This window comes from Xiphophorus couchianus, chromosome 17, assembly GCF_001444195.1.
Source record: "Xiphophorus couchianus chromosome 17, X_couchianus-1.0, whole genome shotgun sequence".
Taxonomy (NCBI): domain Eukaryota; kingdom Metazoa; phylum Chordata; class Actinopteri; order Cyprinodontiformes; family Poeciliidae; genus Xiphophorus; species Xiphophorus couchianus.
In genome coordinates this window covers 8,778,274-8,799,088 of record NC_040244.1, presented here as the reverse complement: position 1 = coordinate 8,799,088, position 20,815 = coordinate 8,778,274, and the positions used below count along the sequence as shown (strand labels likewise).

Below are 20,815 nucleotides of genomic sequence, written 5' to 3'. Positions count from 1 at the left end.
CTGATTCCACATTTGTGTTAAAGAGCTGTTTGACAGGTGTACCTAATAAAGTGGCAGGTGAGTGTATTGTGCAAAAAGAAAACTCTGTATGGTTAAACTTTTAAATTATAGCTAACTCAATGCTATGCAGTAGCAGAAGTTGTGATCTTATTGTATTTTAACCTTTAAATGTTAAGTTTGGACTAAATTGATCAAATTCTGTTAAGATTTTTATCATTATATGATGTAAAAAAATACTAGGTTATAGGAATGCATTTTGAATCATTTTTAGGTATAATCAAAGAATTGGTTTTAATTAACTGAAGTAGCTGCTTAAATGGCACTGATTACAAATTGTTACAAGATTGCACCTTTTTTACATGATTATTAGTGGTTCTTCAACCTGTAATCAACTGCTGAATAAATTGCAAAACACTTTAACTTAAAATTGTAAATGGTTTTAATTAAATAAAGTTTAATGTTCAGGTTTATAAATGAAAATCTTTTAAATCCCATCCAAAGAAAGTTGTGTCTTTGGTAAAATCAGCCAAAAACTTGATTTAACCGACTGTTTTTAACACAGACAGGGAAGCTTTCGATAAAAAGTTTGTTTCACAAATCTGGAAGAAAACCTATGAGGCTGTAAAAGACGTGAGCCTGGAACAAATGTTCTCTTTCCAGCAGGAAAACAACCCTAAACACACAGATCTCTGCATGTTTTTGAACGGTTCAGCCAAAGTTCAGGCCAAAACACAGGTCAGGATCTGTGACCAAGATAGAAAAATAAAATTTTCATTAAATCTGATTGAGATATTTTGCAAAGATGAGTTGGTAGAAATGTTGGTTTCTGGATGTCGGAAACAATTAATTTGGAAGATTTTTCTTTCTCTTCATAATTCTGCACTATTTTGAGTTGATCTAATGCCTAAATGTTTGGTTTTGACAGGCAGCATATGTGCATGAATAATACAAAGAGGTCAAGTAGAGTTCATTCATTTCCTTCTTCAGGTGATTTATGTGGCAAACTGGTTTATACCTGCTAAAAGCTGACATGTCCTGAACATTATGTCCTATTAGAATAATTTGGATTTTTTTCACAAATACTAAACCTTCTGGTGTCCATCCAGAGATAAACAGGCTGCAGACTGGAGTTTATAATCCAGCATGTGTTGAACGGCAGACGGGGACACGCACAGGTCGTCTGTCGCTCTTAGGGAGAACTCCAGTCATTACCAGAAAAAGTAATCTCGTTACAACCAGCAGCCAACGGGATTCACAACCAAACCGAGGCGCACTGCTATTGGGTGCAGCGGATGGGTTGGACTCCCGTCACCCCGCTGACTGCTACTCTAATCGCGGGAACGCGACGCGGCCAGTCGCTCCTCTGCATCCGCTGGTTATGGATCAGGACGCAGCGCGCCTCCCTGCTGTCTGCGGCGCGTAGAAAGGTGCCCAAATGAACCGCCGCCCTCCCGGCTCCTCTGGAGTGCAATGGCTTAACAGGAGAGACATGAGTGTCCGAGCGGATGACAGCATCACCCTGTGCCAGAGGGCTCTGCAGATCGTTACTGAACTTTGCCTTGCGGGACACGTGGACCGAGAGAAATGCGCGGACATTTTTCCCTTGGAGAGCAGCATACAAGGTAAAGGACACGCAGGTAAATTGTAAAAAAAAACAAACAAAAAAAACCCGAAGTTTTTTCCTTTCATATATTTTTTGCCATTTTGGCGTAAAGAAAGCGAGCTCAGCAGAAACACGGAAGAAAAGCACTTTGTCTTTAGTTCATCATGTTCTGGAACTACGCCTACCTGTTACGCCACACTGAATAGTTTGCAACAGGTGCATCAGAAACAGCTGCAATATTCCTCTCGTTCTCTTTACTTTATTTAAGTCTTTCATATTATTATTTTGGGATATGAAGTGTGGATGGAGAGAAAAATGTGGAGGTCAAAAAGTGCCACTAGTTTAAATATTTCATGTAAATACAAATACAAAGACAAAATATTAATTTAGAGCTCTAATAACATTAAACTATATAACGTTTTTTCTGTATTTAGGTATTTTATGGTCTGGAGCTGCAGCTTATTAGGGAATGGAGTCAACAGTACACAACTCAGTAGATGAGAATATTCCCCAAAAGGGAAAATATTTGAATAATTATATACCTTATATAGATCAATTATGTTGGCATTTGATTTGCTGTCTTATAGAAAATTAATAGAAATGCTTCAAACTGTCCAAAAAAATTCAGCATTAACTGAGACTTTGTTCTGATGCACAAGTGAACATCTTTAGAGCAGATCAGAATGAGATATATAAGTTGGGTCAGTTGATTCAATGCCTATTACAGACCATAAATGCACATAATTACAAGAATATTTTTGTAAAACAACAATAACGAACAGCTTGCTTATGTTAAAAACTAAAGTATTATTTAAAAGCCAGCTTTCCAAACTGTTTTAGAAAGTAACTCAACACATTGATATGAGTTTAACTTAAAGTGATTAAAGATCAATAAAAAAAATCATTAATTCTTTAAGTGGATACATATATGCTAAACTCTTTGGTTTGGCTTCACAATATTCTCAATACTGTTGGTGTTCCTGTTGTTTGAGCATCTTATTGTTAACTACATTTTTCCTTCCACTAAATTTCTACGAATGTGCTTGAAAGCAGCACTTTCAATTTGTGGCGTACACTGAAAAAAATGAACTTAGCGGGTTTTCACATTAACAAAAGAATATCATGTACTTTTAACTAAATAATTTCATGTTTCAAACAAAAAAGTGATACAATCATGTTGGATAAACAGGAAATTCAACAACTTAACGTTTATGAAATGTAATCATGTTGAGATAACATGATTCATTACAGTCAGACTGATCTTGTGCTGAAGATGACGAGCGAGATCACGAGATCACGGGATATCACGCGAGTTCACACGAGATCACGGAATATCACGCGAGTTCACACGAGATCATGGGAAATCACGGGAAATCACACACCACGCAAGACAATCGTTTTTTGCTTTAAATTGGAATAACCATAATAAATTAAGTTGACCAACACATTTGCTTTAAATAGGAGTAATAGAATTACATGGTGCTAAAATAAAGCAAAGTAATCAGGTGGAAATCCTTTCCATGATTTTTTAATGTTCATCCAAAGAGTTATTTTTTTCAGTGTACCCTCCTTATGTTCTTGATGATCTGTTGGACAAAATGTGCTCTTTGTAATATGATAATACCAGAATATTTTGACATTTAAGATTCAAAGCTGGTATTGTGATCTGCGAAATCAACAATTAGGTAAAAATATAATCACTGTTTAATGAATCTTAATTTTTTTAATTTAATCTTCTAATTTCTCTAAAAGCTAGCCATCAGATTAAATTTTCAGATTATTGTGAGTATTTTTGACATTGTGACACTTTCGACACTCAAAGCTGTTTATCAAACAGATGCAGATGCTGCCAGCTGTTTCTTACATCTTTCTCTCCTGTTTTCTCTTTCTCCCTCGCACGTTTGTCTGTCATATCTTTCCTGTGTCACCCGTCTTCTTCTGTGGTTTAATAAATGCAGACATCTCCATCAGTCTCCTTGCTGTGGTCGTGGGTTTCTGTGGCCTCGCCTTGCTGGTAGTCTCTCTCTTTGTCTTTTGGAAGCTGTGCTGGCCCATTTGGAGGAGCAAGACTCTGTCGGCCCACGCCGAAAATGGCCTCCACGTGGGTTTCCCCGAGGCGCCTCCTCCCAGTTCCACTCCGGTCATCGAGTGCAAAGTGGCGGAGGTGGAGAAGAAAAACCTGCCGGAGGTGAAAGTGAACGGACGGAGCAACGTGAAGTACCTTGAAGGAGCCATGAAGATCAGTCAGACGTCGCCAGACATCCCTGCAGAGGTGCAAATAGCCCTAAGGGAGAAGATCAGCAAACAGCCGACGAAGATCCAGAGGCAGACGACTGAGCCAACGTCCTCCTCCAGGTACCAAACGCAGCCCTGCATCCTCCAAACACCACCATGTTACTCACATATGCGCCAAGGTGGGAAAACTACTCAATTTTCTACCATATCACTCCTGTGGTTTAAGATTAATTTAATGAAACGTCAATGAAAGGGCAAGAGTGAAGTTTTAATAATGCAGCACTGCCCCTCCCCCACCTGCTGCTGTGACTAAACTAAAAGGAAGCAATTTTTCTCATATATACAGCACCTTGGAAAATAATTTTTTCACGTTATTCTAGATTGTAACTACAAACTTTAAGTGACTTTCTGGATTTTTTGTACAATAGATCATCATGATATTTCCTTCATATTTCAGTGCAGCTGAAGCTACAAGTCTTTAGTGGCTTGTCGTCATGAAATTTGTGCATCTAGATGCTCAAAGTTGTTTTTAATCCTTTTTACCAAATGTGAACAACTCCATCAAGTTGGATTGAGAAAATCTGAATATCAATCTTTAAGATTCTCAGTTGAATTTACTGTAGGTCCATGCTGTGAGGATGCTTTGGTGTAGCTGTCACCACCATGGTGCAAATGTGGATAGTAAGTTTAGGCATTTTAATTTTCTGCCACACATTTCATCTTGCATGCTCTTTGTTTAGTAATGTTCTGCAACAAATCAGGAAAGCAGAACTTATGCTTTATGAAACATAGAAATAGGGGTGCACCAATTTCAGTTTTCTGGCCGATCACAGATTACCGATCTTTTAAAAAACCTAACTTACTGACTCTGATTTTGGCCGATACCATTTTTTTGTCTGAAATGTTTCTCAATATATCAAGAAAGTTGCTGAATTGGCAACCGTGGGGTGACTTTTGTTAACTGTAAATGTGCAGACATGACCTGGTCGGCCAGTTTGTCACGGGAGAAAAGAAAATCACAGAGGTTGACTTTTAGACTTTTTCTGAGGTTGATAACATCGGTGGACAAGATCGGCTTCACATGTAAAAATCGGCCTATCACTGATCTCCGAAATTTAGGAAATTGGCACCGATGAATCGATGCACCCCTACTTAGAAACAGTTCACTCTGGTAAAAATGTGGCAGCTTTCAACTACATGCAACAGTTGTTTTCCCCAGTATACCTTAGATATAGATTAATGTTACCAGGTCAAATACATGTTAAAAAATTACAAGCTTAGTTTTAGAGTTGAAATTTGGAAGAATCACATCTTCAGTAAAAAAGTTAAACAAAATAAAAGCATATCACAGTTTGCATATCAATAATATGCCATGCAGTTATAATTCAAAGTAGATTTTGTGAAGAAATCCCAAATTCGTCAAGTGTTAGCAATAAACAAAATACACAACAGTTCAGTCAAAACTAAAACTAAACTAAACTTCTGCTGTCTCAAAACTTAAATTCTTGAAAATCCTTGAAACAGGAAGACAACTGCATACGTCAAAGCCAACCAAGGTTTAGTTTCATGAGCTGCCTGACTTGTTCTGTATTGAAAATCTCTGGTGAAATTGGAAAAAAGCTCAATGCAGCACTCAAACCCAAGAATAGTAGAAAACATGAAATCTTTGTCTACCATTTCTCAGAAAAGCTGCTAGAAGTTGGTTGTCTGGTCATGAATTATGTTTGCTTTGCTAAGTAAAGAAACATGCTTGCCAGGAAGCTGTATTCATTTGAAGAAACCCCTTTTTACATTTTAAATTGTTATTGATTTATGTTGTAAATTTCTGCAGGTTTGTTTGTTGTGTTGGAATGACTAATTGTAGGTGTAATTTAGAAGAAAGGAGGTCCTATTATCCGTTTTTGTAAGAATCTTATACTGTCTGCTTTGGTTTGCATCATCCTCCCCAAGACGTATTAAAAACTGCTCCGTCGGTGCCGAGCGCGATTCATGACAGAGTCCTCGAGGTAGTTTGCCACGCGTCGTGCAAATCATCGCTGACTGCCTGGTGACCTTGGGCAGGCTTAGCAAACTGAAACAATACAGAGAAAGTGATGCTCTATAGCAAATCCAACATCCAGTTCAAACCCTATAATCACTTGTGCGTGAGAGTCGAGCTGCTATGGCAACGTCGGGAAGAAACCCCAGTCATTAAACAATCAGCTCTCGCTTCTCTTTGTTCCCCAGCTCTGTGTTTAAACTAGAACGTCCATAATTAGCAGAGCTGCGGGGCCGGAGCTGTCATGGTGGAAGGGCAGGTTCCTGGTGACACGCAGCGGCCAGCTGTGATTGGCTTCTCACAGGGAGCCGCTATCGACACTTGCTTTTGCTTGTCATTAAGCTCATTAATTCAATTATTTTGCTGCCAAGGTCTTCATGAATCACACAGCCACTGGTCAAGCGGAGAGGCCGAGCCGGAGATTACGACGCCCACTTTCACAGGCCTTCCTCCCACTTTTCCGACAGCCATGCCACTCTCTAAGAAATGCCCCCGATCGCTCAGCTTGGGGATGTTATGACACCACAGAGAGCATGAAAACAGTCTTGACGTTTTGCTTTTTTTTTTTTTTTCTTTCGTTGTTTATTAGGAGCTATTGATTTGTTGGAAAAAATAGCAGCTGCTCATGTTTTAACTGAGGTTTGGCTTCCAGCAAGTCAGATTTTAATGAAACATGGTTTGAATCTAGTATTGATTAAATACGTTTGAGAGATGTTAAATGAGTAAACAGATCACACTGAGATGTATTTTTAGATGGGGGAATGTGTTTTATTTTTTATTTTCATGTTTCAACTGGAGGTGCACCAATCTTTCGTGTGGAAAGCAATCCAGATTCACCTTGCAGTTTTCTTTTTGTTTGTTTTTTTAATTACCGCCAACAGTGACAGTGTGGCATTATCTAAAAATACCCCAGTCAAACGCAATATAAACAATAACTCAGGTAAAGTTAGGCTTCCTGTGTTTACTCTGTAGATTCCAGTTCATCAACCCATAAGTGAAAAAATGGCGACCTCCATGGGTGAAAATTATAACTTTTTATATATATATATATATATATATATATATGTATATATATATATATATAAGTTATATTAGTATAACTTATTACTTTTTGAAGTAATAGTGAGTTTTGGCGCATCACAAACAGAAATTTTTTAGCTAATAGGAAAATTACAACATATTTAGGCCAACATGTTCAGCTAATCTTGAATCCGTTTAAGTCCCAGTTCAACACTTTGAAATTACTTTTGCAACGATAGATTTTATTCACCGTACAATCCCACGATCCTGCTAATCTGGTAGTCTGACTTCTCTGAGATCGCAATGAGAACACACCAACCACTCTAGCACGATGCTTCCAATGGTTATTGCACAAAATTGTTTCCATGACCTTGACAGGATAAGCAGAGTTTTCCCTCTAGACTTTCTAAAGGCCAATAAAAGATGTCTCAGAGTATTGTCTTTATTTGCACATTGGGAGCACAGACTGGTATCTACAGCTGCAGATTGGTAATTTGTTAACTATCCACAAAAGTGGCGATTTTAAGAGTTTTCTGTTGAAGTGCAATTGCAACCAAAGGTCAAAAGAATTGTGACAAATATTTAGGTGCAAAGTAAGTAAAATGTATGGTGATACTTTTCTCTTTAGCCTCATATAAGCTGCACAGCCTCCCTGTGTTGTTTACTATGCTTTAGTGTTGCATTTAATCTTCCGCTGTGCTTCCCATGCAGTATAATTTGTGCCACTGCTGTGATTGTCTTACTGTCGGAAAGCAGAAGGGCCAGTTGCTAGGTGACAAGATTGGAGACTCAGAGTTTTGTCTGATGTCTCACCAAAATCTGAACAAGGAAGGTAATTGGTAAATGGCTCTGATGTGAATGCACAGGATGCAATAGTTTTTTTCCGTACAACAGCAAAAAAAAAAAAAAACAATCTATAAAAATCAAGTTTGCTTCTTAAAACCGAATAGATATTTTTCCCAACAATTTGAACAAACAGTTTTCAGTGAAAGTCTTTTTGCTTCAAACTGCATGAAAGTACTTTATTTAAATGACGATTTAAGGGGGGAAAAAGCCATCCAATCCACTATTTCCTTACCTGAAGGTATAATTGGCTTCCTTGTTCAATCATGAACGTGATTGAACACATTTTTGTTGCTAAAATGCTAAAAAGATCTCAAAACATAAGACATGACCCGATCTATAAAGTTTAATAGAGGACCACCAAAGCTGCTCTTGTGTTCTTTTCTTTCTTGACATTTATTCCTGCATTTTAAAAACATCTTATGTAGGTGAAATGAACCAAAACCACTTCTGAATAATGTTTGCACTGGCATCAGTTGTGTGCAGTTCACGTTTTTCACTTCTACTGGTGTCGATTGATACTGACCCTATGCAGAAAACAGTGAAGAATTAACTTAAAACTTTTGTTTTTTAAAACATAGACTGAATTAAAAATTTGTTTGGTAACTTATTTGATAACTCTGCACCAGTACAGCTCATTTAAATACACCAACAGCTCCTTGAGCAACCTTGGAAAAACAACTTTAATTTGCTCAGAGTATAACAGCCAAAGTAAAATAAATAATAAAGAAACTGAAACTGACAATGACTACCTTGGTCAAACATGTAAAAATGCACTGCAACACACATTCTTTCAAAGTGGTTCAGCAAAAAACAATCAGGCATTCTAAATATAATGTAAAATAATAAATAAAGCACTCAAAGCATAGAATTGGACTGAATAGATCTGCCGTTATGGATCAGGCACATTATCACCGATACCAGATGTAGAATTTTTCTAAATATCGGCACTGCTACAGATATTAATGTCGGATCGATGCATTTGTAGTTCAGTTCACAGCGACTGGATATATTGCTTTTCCTTGACATCTCAATATTGTTTAACTTATTCTGTTGGGGTTTTTTTCAAATTAAGTAATAAAATGACCATTAAGGGATGAAATTTCATTACTGTAATTTCTTGATCAAAAGCAGGAGATGTTCAGTGCTCCTAATTACACGTGACATCCCAAAGTTTTTTAGGTTTAAAGACAAATATTAAGTTTGAATAGATGTTCCCTTGAAAAACACCATTAGAAATCCTCTGTTGGTGTCTGCAGGTGAGATACTAATCACTCATAACTGCTTCAAAAAACATGAGCTGTCATATCAAATGTTAAAATGTTCTCTGTTTCCACAGGCACAATTCATTCCGCCGCCACCTTCCTCGCCAAATGAATGTCAGCAGCGTAAACTTCAGCATGGACAAAGTGCCTCTCCGCCAGTCGTCTACACTGAGCATCGGAAGAATAAAACCAGAACTGTACAAGCAGAAGTCTGTGGACTCTGAGGATGAGGCCAAAGGTCACGTGGAAATCTGCGGGAAGCTCAGTTTCTCGCTGCTTTACGACTATGAGGAGCAGGCCTTAGTGGTGAGGATCCTCAAGGCCTTGGACCTGCCGGCCAAAGACTTCACAGGCACCTCCGACCCGTATGTGAAGATCTACCTGCTGCCAGAGAGGAAGAAGAAGTTCCAGACGCGTGTTCACCGCAAGACTCTGAACCCCACGTTCGATGAGACCTTTCGTTTCCCCGTGGCGTATGACGAGCTTTGCAACCGCAAGCTGCACTTCAGCGTCTACGACTTTGACCGTTTCACAAGCCACGACATGATCGGCGAGGTTGTGGTGGACAACCTTTTTGAACTGTCTGATCTGTCGAGGGAGGCAGTAGTATGGAAGGATATCCACGCAGCAACCACAGTGAGTAGCAGCTTAAAATAAGGTCTCACCAAATCCTCTGATTACTGCTACTACGAGTATCACTGCAGCCATTGAGGATAAATATTCAGTTAATAGGGCATTTATGCCGTTTTTAGAAAGCTCTCATCAGTAAACATCGCACCAATTGACTTTTGAGAGCCTGAAATCCTCAGCAGTGCTTGACATAAGAAGCAGGTGGAACGCATTACATAATTCAAACGCTTTGGGAAATGCATTTAATCAGCCAGACACCCACACACATTTTCTAGAAACTGCTGGGTATTCTGCACACATAAATATAACCAGCGAGTAAAAATATCCAGCAGCAGATACAGTAGATTTATAGCAACAAAATAAACTGAAAATCCTGGCTGCTTAAGCAGACTTCACAGCTATAAACTACTCCTGATAGACAAAGTAATTATCTCTTTAACACCAACATTTATCCCACTTTGCCCTTCTTTAATAATGAAAACATTTCCTGCGATAAACGCTGGGTTTGTGTTTATAATGCACACTAATTTTGAAGCAACTGAGAACCTAAGATTTAGTTTCACACAGAATGAACCTAATGAACAAACAGATCAGAGACTTTCTGAAGAAGTAAACAGCTATAAAAACCTTTTATGGTGTTTGCTGCTGCATTTTTATGAAGATTTCTGCTGTTTGCTCCCTGAAGTTACAGAAAATGTTGGCACAGAAGTGATCCTGATTACTAGTTGGCTGCTAAAACTGGTTTGTGTCTCTATCCTGAGTGATAAAACACCAGAGGAAAGTTTCTAGTACTTTAAAAACAAACACTAAGTTTAAGATGTTTGCAATACCTTCTTTAAAAGTGTATGAGCTTGTGGAACGTTTGTTTATTTCCATTTGAATGGAGATTAAATTCAATGTAAGGTAAATGCATTGTTGAGTATGTGGAAAATTTGCAAGTCCAACTGATTTTGTTGGTCATTCTGGCATGAAAATTAGGCCCAAGATTATCCTAAAATGTGGTTAAGATCATAACTCTCTACTCTTGAATCCAAGATCTAACCTTTGACCTCGAGATATTGTTGCAATTTTCTTACAATATCCTGCAAGAATTCTAAAAAAGAGGCGATATGGTAAAGAATCTCATCTTGATATCACGTTAAGATCAAGTAAGTTTTTGTCAGGTTTTTAACTCACCTTTTACTTAGAAATGTTTTATTACTTCTGAAGGAAAACAAAAAGGCTTTCCAATGTACACAATTTATTGCCAAGAAGCGTTGTTACATACAGAAAATATACACCAAATTCAACATTTCAACCAATTAGCATCAAAATAGACCTATATTCTTAAAATTCCTCAATTTACAAAATGAAACGTTTTCTTCGAATGCTGCTTCTCTTGTTTTGTTATAACACTTGGTTTACCTTAATTCAGACAAAATAGGATTCAGATTGCATGTTATAAATGTTTCAGACATAATGTGAGAAAACTGCTACACCTTGCAGATGCTTTGGCATCTCATAGCTTCTGATAAGAAAACCGTTACCCAACTGCTTTAGACACTTTTTCTTATCTAAACCCTGAGCCAAACATTGAGGCTGAAGCAGCCATTCCCCAGATTTCTTATTTCACCTTTTTTATACTCAATACTAACAATAAAAAACAAAACTAGATTGTATCAGGGGTTTAACTCTTCTGCAGAATGTTGTTTCAAGCTGTAGACTGTCTTGTTGTCTGGGAACAGAGAAAGTTGTAAACTCTGAAATTGATAGAGGCTTGTAATGGGACTAGAAATCCCAGCTTGGTTTTATGGTTTTATTATAATTTGGAATGCTGTGGGAAAGTATTGGCCTTCTTAAAGAGTACTTCTTTTGTTTGTTGAAACACAAATTTTAAGTATCAGCATCCAAATTATGATATAATTTAGTAGTCAACATGTCACATTGTCAAAGTGTAACTGCACAAGATTAGTTATAATGAAGATATTGACCGAAAAATATTTTAAAACCTCATTGCTGGACAAAAAGGCAAACTTGGTTGTTTAACTTCATAATAATTCCTGGTCTGATGACTATGAATGCAAAATTTCCCCCAAAAAACTTTCTAAGCCCAGTGCTAGGGCAGTCATTCATAAAGCAGTCCGTCGTGTTTTTGAGTTAAAAAATGTTTAAAGTTGACAGGAAATTTGAAAATATCACTTGGTAATTATGTGTTATTGAACGTTTGGAAGATTAATACCTGAACACCAACTAAAAAGTCTTAAAAATGCTATCATTTTAAAAAGACTTAAATAAATAAACAATGCTCAGCCTGGTGTGGGCGCGAGTAAAGCCTGGTAGCCCACCAGGCTTATAACACACTGGGGGAAACCCTGAAATGTGTCTGCAAAAGGCAAAATTAATTTAACCCAAAGAAATGAAGTAACAGTTATCATAGGCTACGTTCACACTGCAGCCTGAAGTGACACAATTCCGATTTTTGTCAAATCAGATTTTCTTTTGGCACTTCCAAATATATGCGACTTGTATTTGATCTCCAGTGTGAACTGCAAAAGACCTGAAAGTGCCCTGCATGCGCAGTAGAGGGCGTAATAACGTCGCAGATGAAGAGTGTGCTCGGTGTTTTGCCAACCACCATAAGAAAAAGAAATGCTCAGTGTTTGCAGAAGTAAACATGGATGCTAATGATGGAGCTTCTCTTATGATTTTTAAGTTGTTGTCTGACCAGAACCAGCACATCAACAACTTAATCCTCATTATGGTCCGCCATGGTTGTCGTTTTCCTTCCCGCTTGCGTGTATCATGACGCTTAATAGTGAAGTTTGTCGAGGATCAATGACGATCAATGAACGCAACCTGGCCGTTCAGATTCTGGTCACTTTTGAAAAGATTGGATATTTATTAGATATCGAATTAGCCTGGGTCGGATTAAAACAAAATCCGACCTGGGTTGTTCAGACTGTCATGAAAAAGTCAGATACAGGTCGAATTGAAGCAAAAATAAAAAATAAAAATCGGAATTGGGTCACTTCGGGTGTGAATGCAGCTAAAGGTTCTGCATTGCTTTAAAAGTTACCGGCTTTTTAATTCACAGAATGAGGTCTGCTCATTCAAAGCAGGCTAAATTCTTTATGTTCTCTCCTTTCCGTCACTCCAGGAGAGTATCGACTTGGGCGAGATCATGTACTCGCTGTGCTACCTGCCCACAGCGGGGAGAATGACCCTAACAGTCATCAAATGCAGAAACCTCAAAGCCATGGACATCACAGGCTCTTCAGGTAACCCGAAAGCAGATAAAGCTCACATAAAAGCAAACCGAGGCCCGAATTAACTGAAACGCGACAGCCCATTGCGGAAAAAGTGGAGGAGACACGAGATAAAATTATTGTTTCAACTTCCTGAGAGAGAATTTTCTTAGCTGTTCCCTTTTTGGTTTTTCTTGCTCCAGTCAAATTCAGCACATTAAAAACACTACATTTGTCTAAGGCAGATCCGTATGTGAAGGTTTACCTGGTGTGTAACGGACGGAGACTGAAGAAGAGGAAAACGACAACCAAGAAAAGCACACTCAATCCTGTTTACAACGAGGCCATCATCTTCGACATTCCCCCAGAGAACGTGGAGCAAGTCAGTCTCTCCATCATGGTGATGGATTACGATCGGTAAGTTGAAGACTCACTATAACTCAAGCCATTTTTAGGTTACCAAAACTTCTGATTGTATAAAGAAATCAACCAGTTTCACTTAAAGTGATCAGGATGAATGTAGCATATTTAAGGAGAAAATAGACTAACTTCATGAATCAACAAAAGCAGCTCCAGGTATGCATTAAGAGGTCTTAAATTTATTATTTATGGGGTTTTTTGCATTGTTATTGATATTACTAATTAAATCAGACTTCTTCCTGCATGTGCAGAAGAAGAACGTAAACGGCACATAACTGTGCACCGTTTAGTGAAGGAATAATAGATCCCGCCGTTTGTAGATCAGTTTTAAAGTTGTTGCAGTACTGTCACAAGATCAAGGAAGTCAAGAAAAAAAGAGACCAAAACTAAATATCAGTGGAGCATTGACTGTAGTTTTTGTAGAGATCTCTGTTTGAATGTGTAGTCAGAACAATTAGTGGTGGGATTGTGATGACAGACAATTATGACGCATGTCAGCTGCAGCTGACCCAAAACACTGCTGCTGGCGTTCTGACTAAACCCAGGAAAATGGAGCTCTTTATCTCAGTTCTAAAGTCCCTACACTGGCTCACTGTAGCTCAGAGAATAGATTTTAAAATACTGCTGAGAGTCTATAAATCACTGCACAGCTTAGCACCACAATACATTAAAGATCCACTGTTGTCGAATCAACTTTGACTTTGTATTTTTGTGTTTTTAAGATTTAAAGCACTTGGAAATGCCTTGCTGCTGAAATGTGCTATTCTAATAAAATTTGATTTGATTTGATGTCTTACATTAATGACGCAGAAGTCGGATAAAATTCGAAATGGCCTTTCTGGCTGCTAATGCTTGGATACATACCCACCACACATGGAAGTGGCATTCAATGTGTAAACGTAGCAATGATTCATAGCCTTCATATATTGGTGCCTGCTCTTCCTCTTTTATATCTTATAATAGGATATAAAATTAAAATGTTGATGTATTTAACCTGTTGATCACCAATAGAGCAAATTCACCTATTCTGCTCTCTGACCATAGTTCTAGTTCAGCTCTACTTACATCTATATTCTGTTTTAAATTTAAAAAATCACAACTGCTCTTTCCCAAAAGAATTTCTAAACTATTTATTTTTCCATTTAGGCCTAGGAAAATCATTGCTTTATGAATTGAGGTGCATGTTAATGTAATCATAACAGGGTTGGACACAATGAGGTGATTGGTGTGTGCCGAGCCGGCCCAGATGCTGTGGGCCTTGGACGAGATCACTGGAACGAAATGTTGGCTTACCCACGAAAGCCCATCACACACTGGCACGCTCTGGGAGAGGTACACAAACATCCCCTTTTAATTCAGCTTTTTTTTATTTCTCAGTGAAAGGAGCTCCGATATACAGAGATTCACAAAGGTTCTTGAATGCAACATTTACCAGAATTTTCTCAAACTCTGAGTTGAACGGATTTAAAATTAAAACTGTTAAAAATTGATTGATTTTGTCTTTTCAGACCAAAACATTAATTGAAGAACAACCGAACATTTAATGCTAAAATTTACTGCCAGCTTTTTTATTATTTTAATGGAAGTTTGAAATACCAGAAGCACAGCTGGTGAGTAATCAGCAGCTGCTTGTTGATGCATGGAGACATTTAAAGCTACTCTGAAAAATAATGTTGTTTTTGGTGTAAAACCTCACAAAAACAAAAAAATTACCTGTAAGCAAAATATACTGAAAACAAGATTTCTTTAAAGTTTTTCTCATTTTACTTTTGCATCTTTAACCAAATGAAAACAAAAGGTTTTCTTCTAAAGAAGAGCTGCTTCACTGACGTTAGTGTAATTAATTTCTTGTTCTTCTTTTGTCACACCTACTCTCCACCTGATAAATAGGAAAATACAGGTGATTGCATATTTTCAGTAGCAAAACTGTTTTACGCTTTAGTTTTAAAAGAAAAAAAAACTGTGATCAAAGGCAAAAAACCCCCACCAAACATTATTTAACTGACCAAACAAATTGTTTTTTGATCCTAAGAGATGTTTCAGAAAGTCGCAACAGGATCAACATTTTACAATTTGTGTTCTTAAGTTTTTGGTATGATTCAAGTTGTGCTTTTATTTTAAGTTGTTTGTAGCTTGAAGCACTAAATAATTGTTTTTATCTTGTAACCAGGTTGCTATGTATTGCAAATTTTTTGCTCAGGTCCCTCTTGAAAATGAGATCTAGATCTCAATGGGGTTTACCTGATTAAATAAAGGAATATATATATATATAATACAGCAATGCTTTTCTAAACTCAGAGGTTAGTTCTGAACCTATGGGTCACTTTTCCTAAACTCACATCTAAAACCTTTTCCCTCAGCTCAAAAGTAACTGCTGAAAATGTACATATTTTTACAGATCTTAATGATTATCTTCATGCTGTTTACTGGCTTCTTTAAAGGAGATAACACTGTCCTTCAGAGCTGCACAATATCATAGCAAATCTTAATAAATGTCTCTGTACGTTTTCATTAACTTCATCAGAAATTATCCATTACTTCCACGTAAATTATGGGAATGTTCCCTGACTTCAGAGGCCACTTTTTCTAAACTTACAAGTTTACTTTGAAAATATAGAGGATATTTTCTCGGGACTTATTAGACACTTTTATATAATTTACAAAACATGCACCTTATTCTTGCTACTACTTTCTAAAATTATTTAAGATACTTAAGTGCAGTTGCTGTGGAGCTGAAAGTAAAATCTTGGAAATAATTTTACTTAAATTTACAAGAACCTATCCAAAAACTTACAAGAAACTTTTCTGAAAAATACAAAGAAATTTCTTGGTAAACTCTAATTTTCAAATATATCATAATGCAACCAAAAGCTAATTTATACGAAATGTGAAGTAAATTATACCTGAATAAGTTATGACATTCATTCATTAAGGTTTTGAATCTATGCAACATTGAATCACATATTTATTGTAAATAAAATGTATTGTATTATAAATACTTTATTGTATTTATGAAGTGTTTCCCCTTTGTGGATACTTTATTATTTAAGCTATTTAAACAGAGATTGGTTAACAGTTTTAGGACATTGTTTTTTTTTTTATTCATGAGTTGAAGTGGCTGTAACAAGAGAAAATTGGGTCTTTTCTTAGTTTAATACTTTTCTAAATCATCAGTGGACAACAGAAATAGTGTCGTCTATTTTGCTTTGTAAGTAAGTTTTTTAACGGTGTTGTTAAAAGATAATTGACAGACTTTCTGAAGGTCATTTAAAGTTGTTTTGGGGACTTAATCTACACAAAAATCTTCAGGTATTTTTCCATTATTAATATTATTTGGCTGAGGCTTTATTTGCCTATGATCACAGTGCGTCCTCAAAGCTACAGAAATACCAGATAAGTTCCCACAATCAAACCCAATGCCTCAGTAACTTTGCTCTGTTATATTTTGCCTTGCAGTGGAAGGGAAGAGCTGCAAGCTTTGAGAGTCAAGGTTCGTGTCCTTCGCCCAAACCTCTGCAGACTCCCTGACGATTCCAGGCAGAGTCAAAGCATCGCTGCTGTGGGAAACCAGAGATATTTACTGTTCTGCAGGGAACAGGGATGGAAAACTGATCATTTGTTCTGGGAACGTCTTTTATTGAACCATGGAGACGGCTATGCACAACACGCACAGGCATTCAGACAGTTTATGGAGAGTTTTTACCATCCATTTATAGAGATAACATCAATAATAATAATAATATTAATAACAAGCCTCTCTTCAAGGAGTCCATGATAGTTCATGTGCAACTACGGTATTTAATCCCTTTCAGTATTTAAGCTCTTTTAGCCTTTGCTATTTTAATTTGAAATGGCACAAAGTTAAAGGGCTACGCCACTCAGAGCCATGGAAACATTTAGTGAATAAACAAGTCATCCGATTTCTGCAGGTAGCTAAACATCTGCAAGGGCTGAGTAAATTTCAGAAAATTCATCCGTCACATTTAGAGAAACAGCTGCTGCAGAAACGAGTAGCAAACAAATTACCAGAGCAACAGAGATCAATGAAATACAAGTTTGTCTGAAATTATTTTGTGCTGTTAGTTTCTTAAAGCCAAACTGAACCGCAAAATCTAATAAAAAAGCTGAGTATTTATTTTTTTACTGACACAAAAGTATTTAGGTAACACAAATAAAACTTAATCTTTGTACTTCCTTTATAGTAAAGCTGAGGACTCCATTGATTTAGCTTCAGGTTAGAAGTTTCCATTAGTCTAGGGCTTTTACTGATCTATTTGAATTGTTTTTTTTCCCCAAACTAGATGATTATAGAGCTGTAAGGAGTAGATACATTTTCCACCTGTCAGGTTGGACCCCCATTTTACTCTAAAATTGCCTTAGTTCCTAATTAATTTGATAAATAAAAGTGTCCATTTTGACATTACAGCTTTAAACAGCAGCTGCAAACTCATCCACTGCATCAAGGATGTGTCTTTAAAATATAAAATGTTGTCCTATTGCAATCAATTATGGGATTATGATGGGATTTGAGGGAATTGCTGCTCTGTTGTAAAAACTCTGCTACAAGTTTCAACAAAATAGCAATTCTTAGGACGGAAATTTCCCAGTTGTATGGTCACAAAAAGACGGTTCAAAGAAATCATCAAACATTTAAAAATTATTAGAGTGGTAAGAAGGCGTAAACTTTTATCTGCAACTGTACATAAATCAATACCACATTAACAGATTATCTCAAATATTAAATTAAAACGTTACTTGGGAGACTGAACAAAAACCTTTTTAATTAAATATTTTTCATTGTCATAAATTCAGGGAAACACTATGAATTCATATACTGAATATCAAATTCATTTCTGAAATCGTCATGTTAGTAATAAAATATTCAGCCTAGCAATTAGAGAAAGGCTATGCACTGTTATCTTATTGCACATGCAGTATACGATGCTTTCCTTCTGCTTTATCCTCAGTATGAAAAAAGTCCTATTTTTACTTGTAGCATGTCTGTCGCCACTTTAAATAAAAAAAGCACCTACTGAAGAGAAAAGAGTGCAATGTTTAACTCTAAAAATCTTAAATTTTGTGTTTACAGTTGTGTAGATATCAATGCACAGAATCCTGTGGACACAGCTCTGTTTCATAAAAAGTTGGGACTGTGTAAATAAAAAGCAGAATGCTGTGATGTTCAGATGCTGTCAACATTAAATTATTATAGTTGCATCACAACAAAATTTGGACTTATACTCGTTAGAAAAATCACTAAATAAGTAATTCTGCAGATAATGAATTACCAATAGGGATCCAGTGCAGTTCTTTGATGAATTATCATGGTTTCTATGCTAGAAAACTAGAAAATATATATTTATTATCACTATATAACTGTATGCATATTGAAAAAATACTGCCTGATTGCAAATGTTGTCGAATTATTTAAATAAAATGCATAAAACAATGAGTTTGATTAAGTTGAGTTGATGCCAAAACTGCAAATATTGAACAGAACCAAAAGCAGAAAGACATTTTTTAGCTTTTTATTTTTGTTTAAGTTTCCTCTCAATAAGCAAATACCCCCGGTCTACTTTATATGCAGTCACAAATGTCAATTTTAAAAGTTTCTGCTTATATTTTAGCAGGGATGGAAAGAGATAGAATGGCTGTTTTGGTTTTGCATTTTGGTCATAAGTTTGTGATGCATTTCTACCCTAAATAGAAAGATGTAAAACTCCAGATATCCCACAAATTATCTATTAACATACATGGAAAACCTTAAGAAAACCTTATATTATAGCAGAAAGTACGGTGTCCACCGTAAGAAAAACTTTCAGTATTTAATTATGAACTGATCAGTACGTAATTGCGAGAGAACGCAAAAGAAAACAAAATTCTCCAGGTCCGTTAGGGGACTCCGTAGATTAAACAAAACTTCAATTCTCAAAATTACAAAAAGAAAATCCCTTTTTGTGTTAAGACAGTATTCTGCTTCTAATTACATCCCACACAGATCCTAAATGCGTTTTGGAAGCAGGGTTGTTCTCGACAGCAGCTCTGTTTGTAAATACCAAGAAGTGAAACCTGGCAAGTTGTTGTGAATTTATGGAAAAACAAAGACATCAAAATGTATTTCTATCCTTTGGTGACACTTTAAAAGTCTCAGACTTGTATTCAAGTGACATTTCTACATGTCCTGTAATAGTCGTGAACAAATAAGTGGAGGTGGGAAACCCAGATAAGCCAACTCTTAACTTATCAACTCGTTCTGTATGTAGGAGACTAGAGCTTTGAGCTGTAATTGTTTAACTATTCGGTTCAATCTGTATTAAGCAAGAAATAACTGCTGCCAATGTCATGATGTGTACAGTTTGTGATAACTTTTGTAAAACATTGGAGATCTTATTTATTGTAATTGTTTCATATGTATTTTAAAAACAAATAAAAATGTCACGGTTTGTCTTTTAGGTGTTAACGGGAATTTTTTTTTCCTTTTTGGAAAAATTTTAAGGAGTTTTAGTCAGATAGGAAATAAAAAAATTCTCAAAAACTCAGATTTGAAAGCTTTTAGTGATGAGTTATAATAAAAGATAAAACATGCCGACATTCCACAGTCTATTTGATGTATTTACTGAATGTTTGTGACGTATTTAGTTTTTCTAAGCCGCCATAAATGCGCCTCTTGTGCTATGCCACACTGATAGGGGGCAGTGTTGAGCCCCATAAGCACAATGTCTAAAAGGTGTTGTTCTTCTACGATTTGAAAAAACTGACAACAAGCAGTCAGAACAGAACCGTCCCAACCAACTCATCTTTACCAATCATCTCTATTGAAGCAGATAAGGACAGCGGATAGATATATTCGTGGACTTTATCTACTAATAAAGGTGAGATCGGTTTTAATTGCAAAAAAAGTGACCAGACATAAAAATATTAAAAACTATAAACAAAATTTTACCTTATAAGCATAAATAAAAGCTTTTAAAACAACTGAACATTTCAGGTAAGTTTGAAATTGGAATATAAGCTTCTATTTTGGGTTTTATATATTTCTACATCTAACTCCGGAGGTTTCTGTGCCTCATCTTGAATGTCACCAGCACAAAGTTCAACTTGATATAAAAAACATTTGGTGTAATGGGAGCAGAGACTGTGTATTCTGGGTCATCCAACATCAGTGTCTGACCTCAGAAATGGTCAAACACTCAGTCCTAAACCTTGTGGAAATCCTTCCTGTTAAAATTTATTTTTCTATTTGTTTGCTTTCTTTTTCTCCCTCTCCTTTCCACTTCTTCCCAAAATATCTGTGATGCTAAGTTAATCAACAGAAAATGTATTCAAATTTTAAAATAACTGCCATGACTTAAAGAAAAAAAGTATATCCCAATCTATATATTAATCAATTTCATTTTTGTTGTCATTTTAATATATACTTCCTTGTTTGCTTGCTTGTTTGGTTATTTTGTTTTTATTGCTGTTACTCGTTCTATTACCTGGTTAATTATTTTGTAGATCAATTCCACTTCTTGCCTTTTGTCAGTTTGTAATGTTT

General features: G+C 36.4%; 1 protein-coding gene and 1 long non-coding RNA gene across 5 annotated transcripts in view; one reads left to right on the top strand and one right to left on the bottom strand.

Moving 5' to 3' along the window:
* The window catches only part of LOC114160811 (uncharacterized), a 40,865-nt gene that overhangs the window by 6,770 nt on the left and 13,280 nt on the right, over window positions 1–20,815 (bottom strand). The window contains exon 4 of one of the 2 annotated variants that reach the window (XR_003598859.1): window positions 3,839–3,973. The exons of the other annotated variant lie outside the window; for it this stretch is intronic. This is a non-coding gene — a long non-coding RNA (uncharacterized LOC114160811). Of the gene's footprint in view, window positions 1–3,838; window positions 3,974–20,815 lie in introns of those variants that run through there. 2 annotated transcript variants of the gene reach the window in all.
* Window positions 1,243–19,725, top strand: syt10 (synaptotagmin X). 3 transcript variants are annotated; one of them, XM_028043626.1, is made up of 8 exons: window positions 1,243–1,637; window positions 3,562–3,958; window positions 9,079–9,640; window positions 12,771–12,891; window positions 13,104–13,275; window positions 14,481–14,610; window positions 15,169–15,178; window positions 16,735–19,725. In XM_028043626.1, the coding sequence occupies exons 1-8, from the start codon at window positions 1,436–1,438 to the stop codon at window positions 16,758–16,760; spliced, it is 1,620 nt and encodes a 539-aa protein (XP_027899427.1). In that variant the 5' UTR covers window positions 1,243–1,435; the 3' UTR covers window positions 16,761–19,725. The 3 variants fall into 3 exon arrangements, with proteins under 3 accessions (XP_027899427.1, XP_027899424.1, XP_027899426.1); XM_028043623.1 differs by lacking the exon at window positions 15,169–15,178 and having other exon boundaries at window positions 1,244–1,637; XM_028043625.1 differs by lacking the exon at window positions 15,169–15,178 and having other exon boundaries at window positions 1,246–1,622.